Source organism: Phyllopteryx taeniolatus, chromosome 17 (genome assembly GCF_024500385.1).
Source record: "Phyllopteryx taeniolatus isolate TA_2022b chromosome 17, UOR_Ptae_1.2, whole genome shotgun sequence".
NCBI lineage: Eukaryota > Metazoa > Chordata > Actinopteri > Syngnathiformes > Syngnathidae > Phyllopteryx > Phyllopteryx taeniolatus.
The window spans coordinates 14070119-14088875 of record NC_084518.1 but is presented as its reverse complement, the minus strand read 5'-3'; the positions used below and the strand labels follow the sequence as shown (position 1 = coordinate 14088875).

General features: G+C 39.9%; 1 protein-coding gene and 1 non-coding gene across 2 annotated transcripts in view; one reads left to right on the top strand and one right to left on the bottom strand.

Moving 5' to 3' along the window:
* Window positions 1–14976, bottom strand: part of LOC133467152 (rho GTPase-activating protein 26-like) — a 72456-nt gene extending 57480 nt beyond the window's left edge. Inside the window, exons 1-2 of the mRNA XM_061751672.1 lie at window positions 14673–14976; window positions 14317–14587 (exon numbers count right to left, since the gene is read on the bottom strand). Of these exons, the coding sequence (XP_061607656.1) occupies window positions 14317–14470 (154 nt within the window). The 5' untranslated portion in view covers window positions 14471–14587; window positions 14673–14976. The remainder of the gene's footprint in view (window positions 1–14316; window positions 14588–14672) is intronic.
* On the top strand, window positions 9489–9559 carry trnag-ccc (transfer RNA glycine (anticodon CCC)). Its single transcript has one exon. It is a non-coding gene; the product is annotated as a tRNA-Gly (tRNA).
* Window positions 14977–18757: the final 3781 nt, after the last annotated feature.

Sequence of the window (18757 nt, the reverse complement as noted above, 5' to 3'; positions counted from 1 at the left end):
CTTTTACATGTAGCAGTGCTATACAGTGCAACCCAGTAATTAGTTTAATAAAGCAAGAGTAAAAACATTCTTATTTTGGTTATTTCTCATCCAATCTAGTTTTATATATCATTTCTGGACTCTTTACGATTGAAAGGACAAAAACGATGTGCTATATTGAATTGAACTTGACATCAATCCATCCATTTTCATTACCGAAAACAAAAACCGCAAAAACTTGTCCTATAACTGTCATGAATGTGTGTTCTGGTTGTTGTCTTCCCCCTATCTTGTACACACCTGCTCCTGAGAGCATCTTCCCCACCTGTGCCTCGTTTACCCTAATTACCCAATGCATTTAACCTCGTGTCTCATTCTTTCTGGTCGCCAGTTCGTTGTACCTTGCTGTCACGTTCCAGCATTCCTCGTTTCCACGTCACCGACTCATAGTAAGCCTAGACCCTGTTCTGATAATTGACCTTGCCTTTTTGCCTCACGTTTTTTGGATACTGTTGCCTTTTCGGACTGCCTGCCTGTGTCCCAACCTCTGCCTATTTATTAAACCTCTCTTTTTGAAACTGTCCATTTGAATTGGAGCCGTGGATTTTGGGTCCTGTCCTTTGTTCCGTTGATGACAATAACGAAGTTTACCAAACTATTCTGCTTGGTGACAAAAAAAGATGCCAAATCCGCCAAAAGACACGTGGTTCGCAGAATTGCCATTTTATATTGTACGTGGTTGGGTTAAAAAAATAAAAAAATAAATAAAAAAACAAAATGGTCCAAGGAAGAATTACTTAAAATAATCACAATCATGCAGAAATTACGCAAAAGAGACCAACATTTGATGGTCTGTTGAGCCACGGCACCTGCACAGTCAGACAAACGAATCTTACATCACTGCTGTGTTTTCATCACCCTTTCAGAGAATCACTCTCTGCAGCTTTTTGGTCATGACCGAATTTGCACAAGTGTCTCTTGATCTTTTATTTTAAATGTTCTGGTTTGTTTACACCACTGTTATAAGCACTGAAGTTATGTAAGCCGAAAGTACAAGTATGTGAATGCAAAAAAACAAAACAAAAAAACAACAACAACCTGATAATTTAAAAATATTAGGCGTTTTCTGTTTTGAAGGTGACTGTAGCTTGGGGGTCGGTGAAGAGCATTATATAGTCTGTCACTTGAAAATAGGAATGTGATCAAATTGTTTCATCGGTATGAAACAGGTCTGAAACATCTAGGTGAAAAACATTGCAATCTAAATAACTACAATCCAGTTTTATAAATGGCAGTACACATTATTAATCAGCGTCAGGATTATGTAGATTTTACATAACTGCAATCGATATGAATAAATAATGAACACCCCAACGCCCTGCTCATTCGTGAGCCAGACACCAGCCCAACAAAGTAATGCAGGTTTGCACCCCCAACAATATCACCACACACAAATTAAACACCCACACTCCTACCAGATTACCCCATTAAAACTGAGCTCTGGCGGGCTTTGCAACCAGAGGGCTACCCCCTTGATATTAACCCCTACTGCATGTGTGTCCACCGGATCCCCACCCAAATGTGCGGGGGTGCGATAAGGCAGAGCGGGACAGTGTGGTAAAACGGGGATTAAGTATTCTTTAGACGGGCGTTATTTTAAGAGCAGGCGGGACAAAACGGATGGGAGCTGTGCGTGCGCACACACACACATGCACACACACACACCAACACACACACACGCACACACAATTACACACACAATGTGGGTCTTCATGCCAATGGGGTATGGTCTGTTTGGGTTGGCCTCTGGCAGCAGTGGAGTCGCGTCTTCCCTTCTAGCCCACCACGTGTTCTGTCTCTTTTAGTCACACTCAACTGCATGTTCTCGGCCTTGCTATCAACACAAACCCTCCTGAGGTGAAAAGATGCAGCACTGTCTATTTTATGGCATGAACAATCATATTTAAAAGGTTGGGAATGGAAATGCTTAAGTCATAAAAGAAATTGGCATGAACCAGAGATCAATACAGGCACTTTCAACATCAACTTTACAATTACTTACAACTTTTTTTACTTTTTTTACAACTTTAAATTACTTACATATGGTGTATTGTCACTGATCAATAAAAAACATGTACTGTGTATTGACACATTTATTTTCAGGAGCATTAAAAAAAGTCTTTCTAGTATCCATCCATCCATTTCTGAACCGCTTCTCCTCACTAGGCTCGCGGGCGTGCTGGAGCCTATCTCAGCTATCATCGGGTAGGAGGGGGGGTACACGCTGAACTGGTTGCCAGCCAATCGCAGGGCACATACAAACAAACAACCATTCACACTCACAGTCACACCTACAGGCAATTTAGAGTCTCCAATTAATGCATATTTTTGGGATGTGGGAGGAAACCGGAGTGCCCGGAGAAAACCCACGCAGGCACGGGGAAAACATGCAAACTCCACACAGGCGGGGCCGGGGATTGAACCCCAGTCCTCAGAAGTGTGAGGCTGACGCTCTAACCAGTCACCCACCGTGCCGTCTTTCTAGTATTTGGGATGTAATATTGTCTATATGGTGCCTCAGTAAATGTGAATTTAAAACCACCCACGCATTCCTGAGTTCCAGACGTTTTTCTGCCGAGAGGCCTGAAATCAGGTCATTCAAATATCTCGAGTTTATCTATGTCACCAGTGAAGCTTTCCGTCTACCTGTCCGCTCCCAAGCCAGCGCTGTCAACATAACAAACACGTGTGCTCTCTCAAGTGGGTCTTCTATGCGGTCAACCAGAAGTAGCTGTCAGAGGGGCCTTTTCTGGACACTCGTATGATAAAACCAAGGTGTTTTTATAAATGAAATGTACACTTTTATACTAAGTCCTTATTAGAGAGTCACTCTATAGAGGTCTAAATAGCCAAAATAAAGGACCTTTAATGTTCCTCTGCTTTTAATAATATAGCTAGAAATGTAAAACTTGTTTACGAAATCCTTATCAAAGCATTGATATTCCACAATAAAATCAATGTAGCAATTCATAACCTAATGGCTAATTTGGTCATCTGATGTATTCTTTTTTTTTGTTGTTGCTCTTGTCTTTACTGTGTTCTCCACAACTCAACAAAATAAGACAATTCGGCAGCCAATGGAGATGCATGTAAAAAACATGAAGTAATAAAACAGTGTTATCTTTCGTTTTATGTATGCAGTGCTTTGGGTGCATGAAGGAAAATGGAAAAAGTGGACACACATGGTTAACATGCTCAAAATGATTATTGTACGTCACAGTGAAAAAGGCAATAATAAGCCAATATATTGAAACTGTGACAACACAACATTATATTTCATCTCAATACATCAGGGATTTTCAAGAATTTTAAGTCCCAGGGTCACCCAGATTCAAGACAATCCAAAAATATGGTGTATCTTCTCAAATAAATACTGTATGTTTCCATTAAAGTGGACTGGATTAACAGTGATTTTAAGCACCGCCACAGCTAAAAGGAAAGAGACTGAAAAGGGGGAGTGAGTGCTGGTTGGGGTTGAGTCTCTTCAAGGCCACTAAGAGAATGCAAAAAAAAAAAAAAAAAAAAAAAAGCTTAGTCAGCATTCTTTCTTGACATGTTTTAAGTATCCTAGCAGACGGAGCCTTGATGGAGAGCTCAGAGGGATGTTGACATTTTCACGCGAGTAATGGTTAAAGATTTGTATTATTTTTTTCCAACCAGGCTGCCCACTAAACAACCTTTGGATATACTGAAATGACAGCAATCAGTAGTAAAAACATTTGGGTAAATTGTAGTAATTGTTGAACATTTAAGTCTTCAAGGGGAGTTATTCCATATATCCTTAAATGGTTGCTGTGATTCTAGTAGACGGCGTGCCCCAATTAGTTGTGAAGTGTGTCACCCACTTAAAGACAAATAAACGCCACCCTCAAATAGACGCCTTCGTCTGCTCCATCGCAATTTTGGGGTGTCAAATTGGGACGTCTCAAAGGCAACTTAGTTTTATTGACTCAAATGTATTGTTAAATTAATATCCGCCAGACAGTTTCAATCAAAACAGAGCATCATTATCCTTGTAAAGGCCAATTTTTTTGTTATAACTAATTTTCTTTGAATTTGCATGTTGTGGCCATTGAGTGCCTATCCACACACACTCCAACTACCAAGATTAAAAGTATTACCATAATTTCTGGTGTATAATGTGCACCTATGTATAATACACACCCCCAAAGTTGATCTCAAAATTCTGGAAAACCTTCTATGTATAATGCATTTTTAAATGCATGATTTTGCTTCTATCCATATGATCAAAACATGAAGTATTATCTGTATTTTGTTAGGTTTTTTCAAATAATTATTCAGATGTTAAGCACTTGGTTTGAACACTTAATCCTTTTTTTTAATTTACTTGCTCTTATTTTGAAATTCACAGCCCTACTTTTATTTAGTAAATTACAAAACACACAGTTGTGCTCATATATTTGATTACACAGGCAGAATTTGTAAAATCGGTACAATTCTTTAAAGAAAACATGAAGGACCAGGCGAAACACATTTAATTTTATTTTAATATTCAAATTAAGCGGGCAAGCATTTTAGAAAAGCATTATCGTTAAACAAAACATAACCATAAAGAAATGATGGTTGTTGTTCAGTCATCAGTCATATTTGAAGGGAAAAAAAACAATATTTCACTAATTCTGCCAGGGTATGTAAACTTATGAGCACAACTGTACATATATGCAGTCATACGTACCCCTGTCATATTGGAGTAAAAATGTAGGTTACACATTTTTTATAACCACAAGGTGGCGGTGGCATTTTGGAATGAAAGTGTACAGCTTTTCATAACCACTAGACCATACATTTTTAAAATGTGAAAGTTTTTTCCATTTGCCCCTATACCTATGTATAATGCGCACTATTGACTTTTGACAATTTTTTGGGGGGGGGGGGGAAATGCGCATTATACACAAGAAATTACGGTATATCTCTGGCACCCTCACTGTTACCACTTGTTTCTATGTGTGAAGACTCACAGATTCCCACACGGATGTGAGACACTAAAGGCCCACGACAGCCTCAAGCTCGTGAAACCGGCTTTTCTCTGTTCATTTTCAAAGCTTTGATGTGGGAGGACAATGATTGTTTTAAGGTCGACATGCATCTGCATGCGCGTCTGGGAATATGCATGCAATTGTTGTATTTCTTTTCCGTTTAAGCCCCACCTGTGGAGCGCCTTGTACACATGGGAATATTCCAATGGGGAATATTTGGACTCTTGCAGGTCTGGGCAGACGTTTCTCAACAAGCCTGACGCTTGCAAATGAGAGCCACACCTTGTCCCCATTGGAGGGTGAGCGCTTCAACTTCATTATCACACACTCGTCTTGAGTCTGCGCCAGTTAGGCTGAGAGGCAAATGGAGACCTCAAGCCGCAGATTTCCTTTTAAGAGGTTCAGAGGACAAAATAAATCACCTCCTGGCTTCCTCTGCTATGATTTTTTTTGTTTTTGTTTTTTCCAGATGGCTGGCGCGCTATCACGTTGGTACAGCTTGGGAGACAGTTCTTGGGACAATTTAGGAGGATTTTACAAGAAAAGTAATGCACTATAATTAGTTGAAGATGGAAAATGTGGTACATGGGCCTGGGAAGCTCTGGATAAAGGTCAGAGGCTGATGGGTTACCTTTGCAAGATTCCTTTACTTTTCGTAGCGCCATGTTTGTGGAGGTTGTTTGTGTTTTGATTAAGCGAATAACGCACAGACATTATGTTGGTTTCAAGTTATTGCACTCTGCATTCTGTGCTTCTGACTGAGCAACCTGGACAGATGTGTGTAACATACACTACAACCATGCATTGGCAGACATTACTGTATATTGTCCACTTATTGTTGACATATTTTACTGAGCCGGCAAGACAGTACCACATTTGTCGCAGCTCCACTGGTGCGTCGAACGAAATTACACGTCCAGTTCTAAGGTCATTGTTACTCACTTTTTATTTTGACTTCTTTTTGACTTGATATTATACTGAGCATCTTGAACAGAGAAGTCTCCTGTACTTGCACAAGCAACCAAGCGGACTATGTGATGCTTTGCTTTGCGGGTTTTCTGCTTGTGTGTAAATTATTGTCTTGAAAGAAAGAAAGAAAGAAAGAAAGAAAGAAAGAAAGAAAGAAAGAAAGAAAGAAAGAAAGAAAGAAAGAAAGAAAGAAAGAAAATAAAGAAAAACTAAACACACTGAGTTGAAGTTTTGTGAAATGTGTTGACTTCTGAAAGATATTTCTCCTGAAAACTTTGGTCAGTTTACAATTTGTGATGAAAATTGAGGGTCAATTACAAGCTGAACCTTTTTTCTTTCTGGGGTTGAACTTAACCTTCCTATTGTAAAAACCTCACGCAAATTGAAAACATAAATAGAATAAAGAGGGAGCATAGGGAGAGATGTGTACATATCATCTTTTTACCAGGTTAACCAGACCTCCTCTTTTGTCTCACTTGTGATAAACGTTCATGTTGAAACAGCTGAAAATGTGAACTCACCATTGGGCAACAGTAATTTGCCAAGTGTCAATTTAATAATAAGGCTCAACAACCACCTGCCGTAACAGTTTTTTTCGAAACAAGAAGTGAAATTGCAGCTGCATACTTTCATGACCAAACACCAGCAAACACACGCAAAGCAAGGCAGTGCTGAAACTGAATGAATTGAGTGGCAATCAGCACTGTTCTTCTACTTAAGTGACACAACTACACTTTATTTCACATCTCTGGAAACATTTCTTCACCCAATTAGATGTTGCTGGTGTGCCCAGACATTACCGAGTCATTTCTCAGCGGTTGCTGTGGTAATGAGGTCGGCGTGAGTAGCTATGTGCCCTGAAACGTAAACACATGCAAGTAATACCACGATGCATCGAGAGGCTGAGTCACTGTCGTAGCCCGGAAGTGTAACTCGAGTCCACATTATGAAATATTGAACAGTCAACTATTGACATGACAGCGTGCTACAAGCACAATGTTGAGCTTCAAGTCCACTCTAAGTGCAGTAGATACAGAATATTTCAAAGTGCTAATTATCTTTAAATGGGAATTTATTTAAAATATGTTGAAATTATAATACAATAAAATGAGCTACAATACAAAACATTTTTTTGATTGGTGCTTTTGGTTTTACCAGAACATGAACATGAACAAAGGGAACTTCAATTAGCATGTTAGATAGATGTAAAATCTGAGTGGCTCTCAAGTTTGCCACACTTAGACCAAGTTATCTGACATTAGCTGCAACCGGCCTGTTATAAAATCATGCGCCGCCTGGGTATCAAAACCAGGTTACAAAAACGGAAATCTTGCATGATACCAATACACCAGTGGCACTATTGGTGGAAGGCAAGACTGCACCACATGATCATGCTGGCAAACAAGTTTGGGTGAATCGGTCATGTGTACAGTGTGTAAGCCCAGTTTCCAATCACATGCAATTTAAGATGATTATCTTGGAGACTACTTTATTGGTTTATTTTACAAATAAAACAATTACTTTTCAAAGCTCTTCAAATCAGAGATGCCACACGCATCCATGCTAGGAATTCGCCATTCTGAGCGTTCTTGTATTGTGTTTGTGTATTGTGTGTGCGCGCGTGTGTGTGTAAATGCAAAGCAACAATAGCACCAGGGCAGAGCTGACATGCCCTATTTTCCTTCTCCTGAAGAGTACATCACAGCTTGAGGAAGATCCCCCCCAACCCCCACTGTGCGCCACTGAAATGACACAGTACACAGAATACACACATACCTATTATAATAGATTCAGATCCCATGGGAGGCAAAATATTTTAAGATCTTGCTTCAAATGCGGAATATTCATATTTCAAGTCTCGCTGCATACACACTGACACGCAGCCCCCATTCTCTCCTCCACAACCTAGATTCCATACTCAAAAGGAAAAAAAACAAAAATAATAAGGCCATGCTATCCTTTTTTCTCTTTTTCCATTTGCCCCTTGGCACATACTCCTCAGGAGGACCTTTGAAAAGAACGTCTGACTCCCTCCGTTTGCCATAAATGACAATTAGTTATGGTGCGGTGTACATGCGTGTGTCCAAGGCCCTCATCTATCAGTAGTTGACAGCCGCACTACGCAAATGCTGTTATTAGCTTCCTTATAACTAGAAATAAAATTATTTTCATTTACACACAAGCTCTCATGTTAAAGGCTCAATTTTAAGTCAGAGTAAAGAGCAAAAAGGCAAGGCCATTGTCAACACAGGACTAATGGTCGGATGCAGGGCTTTTTAAGCGACCGCAGGCTTCATCCACGTGCCGCAAAAATGTGTGTGTGTAGACACACTGCATACTGTAATTGAGGCTGTGAAGAACGAGTGTAGTCATTACAGGCCCTGGTGTATACGGCAAATTTCACCTTTTGTCATTTCAAAACACTGTTACTCTGATTCTAGGGAAGATAAACGTTCATTATTTCATCAATTTCAAACCGACGTTAATGTGGTCCTGCTATATTATAAAACTTAATATTTTAGCCATGACGTGTGACCTACCAGATGCTAAAGTTCACGAAGCATGTTAGCTGACCGAACATGTCTTATACTGTACCTACCACTCTCAAGCCAAGTCACTATGGCCCAAAAAGATGCAAGTACTGCCTGGGAATAAAACCTATGTCATAAAAATGGGAATCATGATGATCATTAAATTTTACAAACTTAATTCTTTTCACCACTCTGTTAAGGAACCAAAATGTTCATGAACCAAGGCAATTTTTCCCATTAAAATGTTCTCGCTTGATGTCAATCCATTGTCCTATTTGAGACACATTTTCAAACACTCGAACAAAGTCACTGCAGGCTTGCCCAGAACGCCTAACAAATACGCATCACCCAGGATTTGAACTCAAGTTGCAAGAATGGGAATCCGGTGCCATCGGTACAGTACAGGATATTTTTTTAATCATGGATTAATCAGGTATCCCTCTCAAAAAATCTTCAGATTGTCCATATTTGCCTTGAACATTGCACAAAACTGGAGTTCAAATTGTGGTCATGGATGACTCAAACGAGATATCCATTCATCCATTCTCTGTACCGCTTATCGTCACTGGGGTCGCAGGTGTGCTGGAGCTCCCAGCTGACTGGGCGAGAGTCGGGGTACACCCTGAACTGGTCGCCCGCCAATCATATGGACAAAACAACTATTCACACTCCCACCTACAGAACATTTTTAGTCTCCAACTTACCTACGAGGCATGTTTTTAGAATGTAGGAGGAAACCGGAGTACCTGAATAAAACCCACACAGGTACGGGCGGAATATGCAAACTCGACTCAGGAAGGCTAAAGCCCTGACATGAACCCACAACCTCTGAGCTGTGAGGCAGTTGTGCTAACAAGTCGTCCACCATGACTCGCTCAGGAGACATGATGAGTAACTGTAGATTCCATGATCGATCCATGATCGATGACTAAAGTCCTGCATCTTTCAGCCAGCACCGTTGGTGTAATGGTATCATACAAGATTCCCATTCTTGTGACCTGGGTTCAATTCCCAGGTGGTGCATAAAATATTTGGAGAGGTTATTCCAGTAGCTGGTTACCAGACAATCTTCACAGAATGTCCAACTTCAGATTTTGATTCAAATATGTGCTAGATCTGAAAACTACCAAATGTCAAGCCTACGCTGCTGCCACCCCCTCAAACGTGCATATACACAGTCCAGGAATCAAGCTCAGGTCACGAGAATTGGAATCTTACATGAAACATTAAACACAATTTAAAATTTAAACTGAATTTTATAGCATAATCCAGATCCCGAAAGTGCCACCTAACACTGTTGGTGTAGTGGTATCATGCAAAACTCCCAATCTTGTGACCTGTGTTCAATTCCTAGGCGGTTCACACAATGTTTTGAGGAGGTAGCAGTAGGCAATGGTGATTTGACTGGTTCTACGCACCAGGTGTCGACCACTATATGAAAATTGGAAAGGTTCCTTGGAGCGAAGTCAACTTCCTCCCCTGAGCACAGCCAAAGCTAGAATTTACGGGGAGGAAATCTGTATACAATGTGGATGACATAAAGCTAGTTCTGAGCATTCTGTGGAAAATCTTGATCTCTATTTTAATTTAACTGGTGTGCCTCTGGATGCACACTAGACACAGAAGAGTGATAAAGTGTGAAAGTGTTGCATTGCACAATAGGGGCGCCGGTGTAGTGGTATCATGCAAGATTCCCATTCTTGTGTCCTGGGTTAAATTTCTGAGCAGGGCATACATTAATTTCTTGTGTATAATGCACACCCATGTATAATATGCATCCCCAAAGTTGATCTCAAAATTCTGGAAAACCCTTCTACCTATGTATAATCCATTTTTACAATCCATGATTTTGCTTCTACCCATATGATGAAAACATGAAGTATTATCTGTATTTTGTTAGTTTTTTTCAAATAATTATTCTGAAGTTAAACACTTTATTTGAACACGTAATACTTTTTTTATTTACTTGCTCTTATTTTTAAATTCACAGCCCTACTTTTTATTTTGTAAATGAGAAAACACACAGTTGTCCTCCTGTTTGATTACCCATGCAGAATTTGTAAGATGGGTACAATTCTTTAAAGAAAACATGAAGGGCTAGGCAAAACACATTTCATTTTATTATAATGGGATTCAAATTAAAATGTCAATAATTTCAGAAAAGCATTATCATTAAACAAAACATAACCATAAAGAAATTAATGATGATTGTTGTTCAGTCATCAGTTGTATTTAAAAATAATAAATAAATATTTCACAAATTCTGCCAGGGTTTGTAAACTTATGAGCATAACTGTACATATATGCAGTCATACGTACCCTTTTATATTGGAGTAAAAGTGTAGGCTACACCTTTTTCATAACCTGTAGGTGGCGGCATATTAGAATGAAAGTGTACACCGTTCTCATAACCTCTAGGTGGCGGTGACATTGGAATGAAAGTCCATCCATCCATCCATTTTCTGAGCCGTTTCTCCTCACAAGGGTCACAAGGGCTGGAGCCTATCCCAGCTAACATCGGGCAGGAGGCAGGGTACACCCTGAACTGGTTGCCAGCCAACCGCAGGGCACATACAAACAAATAACCATTCACACTCACATTCACACCTACGTGCAATTTAGAGTCATCAATTAACCTAGCATGCATGTTTTTGGGATGTGGGAGGAAACCGGAGTGCCCGGAGAAAAACCACGCAGGCACGGGGAGAACATGCAAACTCCACACAGGCGGGGCCGGGGATTGAATCACGGTCCTCAGAACTGTGAGGCAGACGCACTAACCAGTCGGCCACCCGACTTTCATTTTCCCCTATACCTATGTATAATACGCACTACTTACTTTTGACAATTATTTTTTTTTTGGGGGGGGGGGGGGGGGGATGCGCATTATACATAAGAAATTACAGTAACTTTATTTAAAATTTGGAGTTGATGTGGGGGAAAAACAGTACAAAATGCAATCTCACAAGGTGTTGACCACTACACTACCCTCATTAAGAGAGCATACACCACCCGGGAATCAAACCCATCACAAGAATGGGAATCTTGTATGATACCACTACAGCAGCGGTGCTTGTGCCCCAATGGAGTACAAGATTTGATTCTCGGACGGTGCAGTAAGCGGTATACTGATTTGTCTTCAGTGTGGTGGTGGTTCAGGCCTGTTGTGGACCACTGCATGGAAATAGGGACTGGTTGCTTGGAGGGATGCCAGCTTCTTTCCTAAGCACTGCCGAGACCAGCAATTTTGGAAAAATTTGCCTCTGAAATTGTACATGCGAGCAAAATCCTGAGACTTTTTTGCTATAGCTGCCGCTGGTGTAGTGGTATCATGCAAGATTCCTTGGTGGTGCATAATTTTGGGGGGAGTTAACATATGCAATAAAAGCAGTACATAATGCATTTTCACATCCTAATGACTTCAATCCATCTTAAGGCGTTGTCCCATCACCTCATCGCTCCCACAGTGTGCACGCACACACAGCTCTCATGCTCATAAGGAATGCACTATATCCATATTTACAACATGTGTGCATGAATGTGCGCAGAATTACAAACACACATGCATTCCAAACAGAAGACAAACCAGCAATGACCTAGACTCTATTCTCTCAGACTTTCCAAAAACGAATTTTAAAGAGAAAGGAACATTTTGATGTTAAGATTCTCCTCAAAACAACTGTTGTGAAATTTGCCTCTTTTGCTTTTTGCACTTGGAAACAATCATCTTGAGAAAATAACATCAGCAATAGCTAAGGCTACTACGTAATTCAATGGAGGGAAATGGTACATGAAATGTCTGCTGATGAGCAGCAGCACCCTGTTAGAACAGCAGAGAAAAGCCACAATGGTCATTCATTTGGATTTTCCAGATCTCACCAATGAACAAAAATAGAAGGATACACATCAGCTGAAAGAGATGACACAGTTTTAAAAAAGAACACTGCTGCTGACACATAGTGGAAAGTTCAAGTTTGTATTTTTGAATGGAGTGATGCTCCCCTGGCTTGCAAAGTTAGCGTGTCAGTATTGATGTTAGTTTGGTGTAAAAGAGACTGTACATAGACATTCAATGCTTTGACTCCCTTTATCAACTGACAAGCAGACATGAAATCCACTTCCATGAGCCATTAGCAGCTCATTTACAAGATGAACTCCATTGCAGCTCAATTTGTTATCGACATCCAGACAGCATGGAAGCCTTTTTACACACCCTCCCGCACATACCAGCACTCACGAGTGTCTGATACACAGAGCACAGCACTCCCAGTGTCTTCCAAGTAAAAGCTAATGAGAATAGAGGCGCTGACAGCTTGGGGATAGAAGCTTGCAATCTTACGCCTTGAACATAACAAGAGCACTTGAACAAGAGGGGTGACGTGCTACTCCCACGCTCACATTAGGACACTGTGACGTCCCCCATTTGTTTCTTGTAAAATATACTTGCATGGCACAACATCCGGTACGCCTGCACAATCTTAATGAGATCCAATAAAAGAGCTGTATCAAAAATAGTGCAGCGACATTGACACAGCAACCAGCAGAGGTCCAAATTTATGAGTGTGCTAACCAAAAGGGCCATTTTGAACGTAAGGTTGTTGTTAACGACCACAACAATACACACCTAAAACACAGACTGATGCAAAGGGAATGGAGTGAGGTTCCCCTGACTGGCAAAGTTAGGGCTGAACTAAAGTCAAGTTGTTTGCTGCCTTAATGTGCAACAGTAGAAATTAAAAGGAAACGTTAAGGGGTGCAAGGCCATTTTTAAGCTTGTTGGTAAATATGACGTTACTGGAAACAGCGATGATCTAGACTGGTGAAAAGTCAATTGAGTGAAGTTGCCACGGCTGGAAAAGTATCATATCAGTGTCAATTTCTTTTCTACTGTTGGACTGACTGTTAAAAACTTCTGTGGACACATTCATTTTCCTCAACTAGAACCAGGAAGTTTGAGTTATGAGACTGTGAAGTTGTGTTGTGCCTTTGAATGTAAAGAAGTTTATTTCGGAGCCTCAGTCTTGACCAGTTCCAAAACAATAACTGTTATCTATCATTCTGTAATTTGAGAATCCATCATAAAATCCCATGTCAAAATATTGCAATACTATACACACCTACAACATAGGCTGGTAGAAAGTTAATGGAGTGAGAGTCTCCCAGCTGCAAAAGTTAGCATGAAAATACTTACACAATGCACTTGTTTTCACCTGATGGAATGACTGTCAATAAGCAGCTTTTCCATTGGGATATATTCTATTTCTTTGTTTTAATACACTATTATTGGAAGTTTAGAGCTAAGCCTCAGGTTTTGCTGTAGTTGTAGTGTCTCTTAATTTGAAAGAGTTTATCTGGGAGCCACAGGCTTCCGTGCTAGAAGCTAAGTTGTTCAGTTGTTGGACTGACTGTCAATAGGTTGTTTGTTTTATTACAGTATCAGCAAGACGTTTCGCTCTGAGCCTCAGGTTCTGCTGCTGGCATAACGCCCCCCTTCCCCCCATTTTGCTGGTCTTTGTCTTTAATTATGAAAATATTAGGCAACACGTTAACACCGATTTAACAGCAGGGAATAGAAATTAATCGTTGATTCATTTCACAATAATTGCATGAGCACATTTCTTCATTCCTAACGACCACAATCGTGAATAAATTGTTGAATGAATACATCTTCCTCGTTTTGTTAGATGTTTCTTTATATAATAATTGTATGATGGATGTGTACCTAATATTGTGTATTCGTCATCATGGACATGATTGTGCAGTCATCTCATCAAACTTACTTTTGAGCGCCTGGATGAGCGCCTTGCCATCCTTGATGAGCTCCTTGATGAACTTGCTGGTCTTGTCCAGCTCCAGCTCGTGGGACTTGAGTCTCTCCCTGAATTGCGGACTATCCAGGTAGCAGTCACTGAACTCCAAGGCGGGAAGTCCCATCTTCGCCCCCTGCCTGCACACACAAGCTGCTGGGACGAGAGCCGGCTACAAAAAAAAAAAAAAAAAAAGCTCCAAGGAGGACAGAGGGGCGATCCCTGATGTGGGCTGCTATAGCGGCTATTGCGGGGAGATGAAAAAATCCGTTTACGACATGTAAACAACGTGTGAAATGTTATCCAAAAGGAGGAGGAGGGGACCTTACCTGCATAATCTTGCCTTATTATCTCCTGCAAAACCCTATTTAGATTCAAGCGCTTACTCAAGAACCGCACCACTGCAACATCCAATGGGAGTAAATAAGGAAAGTTGCCAGAATAAATCCAATAAGGCAATATAGCCTCCAGATGCTCATGTAAACCGGTGCTGCATTCCAGTCAGTCCGACGGGGGTGATGAGGAGGCTGCCAGTGCAATACGCGACTGAGAACCGTGAAAATGTGGACGACTCGCGTAAACGCTTCGGCTTCGACAGCTCGCGGTCAACCTACCGCCACGCGCCTAATCCTTTGACTGACGTCTCTCTTGCCCAATCGAATGCATTTAAGGGGCCAAGGGGCGGACGTTGCTCCTCCTGCAAAAAAATACATGTGAAGATGCTCACTCTGGCATTTTTTTCTCCCGCCCCAAAATGTTGGTTTACTATCAGAACCACATTACGGTAGTCTGACAGCTACAGGGTTAAGAGTATATGACAGAGTATAAGTTTTTTTTTAGCCATATTGAATTTAATCTCGTATTTAAAAAAAAAGAAAAACTATAAACTGAAACCGGCGTTTGTGGCGCTATTACTGTTGTCACATACTGTTTACGTAATTGTTTACAACACCATCGTATGTCGAAAGAAACTACGCCCACAGTAGGGGGATTCACTTGTTTTGAAGGGAGGTGATGTCATGACACACAGCGCTGACAGAACGTCACCAAGACTCAGTTGAACGCATCAGTAGCACTTTGGCGTCATCTGTTGACATCAATGTGCCACTACGTCCATTTGATTTGATTTAGTTTTTTCCTTTACCTTTGAGTGCCTGCATTGAACAAAGCCTTACGTTCAGACAAATATTAATTGAGTAGATATAAAAGCAACCAACTAGCTAAAAGTCCTCTTGTAGATATGAAATGAAACGCTAGAAAACAAGACAACCATTTAAAGCAAAACGTACTCTCCTTTGAGGCGAAACACGCAATCCTTTTTTGACGTTCAAGTGGTAGTTATTCATAATCGGCGGTATTTAGATAATAAATAAATAAAGAAACAGTAGCATTGTTGACGTTTTTATCGTGCGACTGTCACAAAACCGGAAGTGTAAACATTAGAGTGAAAAAAACAACATGACTCAAACAATATATGAACACTATATATATATATAAGTGACCGGAAGGGTCATTATGACACGGGATGCTGCCAGTAATTCATGAAATGGACAGAATATTTCATGGCTCGAAATAAATTTAAAAAAAAAAAAAAGCGGTTTGCAGGCTGTCACGGCCTCTCGCGGCATTGAGGTAAATTGTAATCTGTCAAATTTAACGGCGCAACCGTGAGTGCTCTTTTTTTAATTAGTTGTTTATTCTATTTATTGCGTACGGAAGCGTATTGCTGCCACACCAGAAAAAACGGGTTCACTATCACTTTATAACATGTTACGTTTCATGTTATAACGTGATATGTTTCACATTATAATGTAATACATTACACGTTATAACGTGAAACGTATCACGTGATAACGTGACAGTGAACCTTTTTTTTTTTTTTTTTTGGTGTGGCAGCAATACGCTTCCGTAATTGCGAGAATATATATTATTCTTAATAATAATAATAATGATGATGATGATAATAATAATGTATTATTAATTCCATTAATATAATAATAATAATAAAAATAGTAATATAATTAATCTAATAGTAATAGTAGTAATAATAATACTGATGTAATTAATTGTAATTAGAAACATATAAATAATAATAATAATAAGACATTTATAATAAAAACATTTATTATGTATATGTTATTGTTGTTTTTTTTAATTACAGTGGCCCACCCAAAGCATGGTACAATCCACTATATGCGGAACGTCACATGACCAAACCCAGAAAACAGGTGAGCACTAACGAGCATGACTACGGCATAGAACTGTTTGATGACATATATATATATATATATATATATATATATATATATATATATATATATATATATATATATACATTACAGCGGTGTGTGTGTGTGTGTGTGTGTGTGTGTGTGTGCGTGTGTGTGTGTGTGCGTGCGTGCGTGTGTGTGTGTGTGTGTACAGTGGGTACGGAAAGTATTCAGACATCCTTAAATTTTTCACTCTTTTTTATATTGCAGCCATTTGCTAAAATTATTTAATTTAATTTTAATTTTAAACTTTCCGTACCCACTGTATATGTATGTATATATATTTATATATATATATATATATATATATAGAGAGAGAGAGAGAGAGAGAGAGAGAGAGAGAGAGAGAGAGAGAGAGAGAGACAAGTAGCTCAAAAGGTCAAACCTTCACCACCGCCCCACCAAGTATGGGATTTTAGAATATAAAAATATTACTTTTTGTAAAGCATTGCTTTCCCAGCCAAAAATGACTAGTGAGTGTACAATTCTTCATAATTTGAATTAGTCACCTTTTTCTTTAACGAATTTCCATCATCTTAGTTGGGAGTCATGTGTTGTATTACACATGAACCACAAATATGACAACACATTTGGAGATGTGAAAGACATCCTCCTACACGGATACCTCACATGATCACGCCGGTTGTTATTCGGATTTTGGTTTTCTGATCCCAAAACTACAGTGATAAAGGCATATGAGTAACGTAAGTAGTAGGAATTCTGGGAAATATAGTCAACCTCCTGTTTGACAAACATCTCTCTTTTATTGCTTACCGGCGGCCCGAAGAATGTGGCAACGGCCGGTCAGACAGGACACTTGAGTCACACCATTTGAGGGTGCCGCTCTCCCCTTTTTCGCCGTGATAATTTTAGTCTTAGCGCGGGCCTGTTAAAATGAGCCCTGCAGGGTAAGATGGGGTGGAGACTGCTCAAGTCCCTGCGTAGGAAAGGAATGCAAACTTTTTAAAAGGCAGGATTGTTATGCAGCACCATCACATCACTTGCTCACTGCTAAGCAACCTCTCACATGGAACTCAAATCACTTTTTTAAAAAAAACATTTAGTTTACATAAAAAGGTTGATTTAAAGCGATAGGCCCCACTGCACTGGATATAATTAAAAAATCAATAGGATTCTTTATTTGACTCTGGAATTTCTTTAGGATTACTTCTTGAAAATTGCACCTGGAACACTGGGAAGGCCTTCTTCAGTCCTCCTAGTGAAATATAATTTTTAGTATAAACATTAATAAGGTTCTCATTCATGGTAACAAAGATCGACTGAAAATTGCAATTGTGATAGGTATCATTAAAAATCAATAGGGTTCTTGCTCTGACATTTTTAAGTTAGGTAGGCTGAAATCTGCACCCAGTGGAACATTGTCAAGGATCAGGTAAGTTGCTTTATTTAACCATAGCTACTTCAGTCATCTTGGATCATATTCAAAATCAATAGGTTTCTTGCGCCTACATGCTGTATCTCGTGAACATGTTTCGGGACGTTGGTTGAAAATTTCACCAAACAGAACATTAGCAAGGAAAATGTAAATCCTGATCTGACAATAAAAAGGGGAATTAGCAGTTTTTAGATTTGAATGTAGCCTCAATTCACCTAATCCCCCCTCCCCGTTGAGTTTGACTAAAGCCACGCCCCTCACAGACCACACTGACTGCATGAGCAGTAGTCTCAAACACGCCCATTCATAATGGTAGCAATTATGGAAGTGCGTAGTTTCATCAAAGCTCCCGAAGCCCAAGCAAACAGGTCAGCGCGAGGCTGCAGAGTGTACAGGCGACTGCATGGCAAATAATTGACACCTCATGGGCCATGTTTTTGGCTCGGTTAGGTTGTTCTTCCTCTGGCAGGGTGGTTTGTTAAAATTTTTTAACCTCTGTTATCTCTGCCATCTCAGGTAGGATATCATTCATTCAAAATTAATAGAGTTCTTGCTGAGTCATACCACCAAATTCCACATTAGTTCATCTGAAAATGTGGCCAGACAGAATATTGACAAGGAGCATGTAAGTACTGATCAGATTTTTAGGGTGAACTATCTTGTCACCCTTGATAGAATATCCATCCATTTAAAAAAAAACAAAAAAACAACAGGATTCTTGCTCTGGCATAACTCATAAAGGCATAAA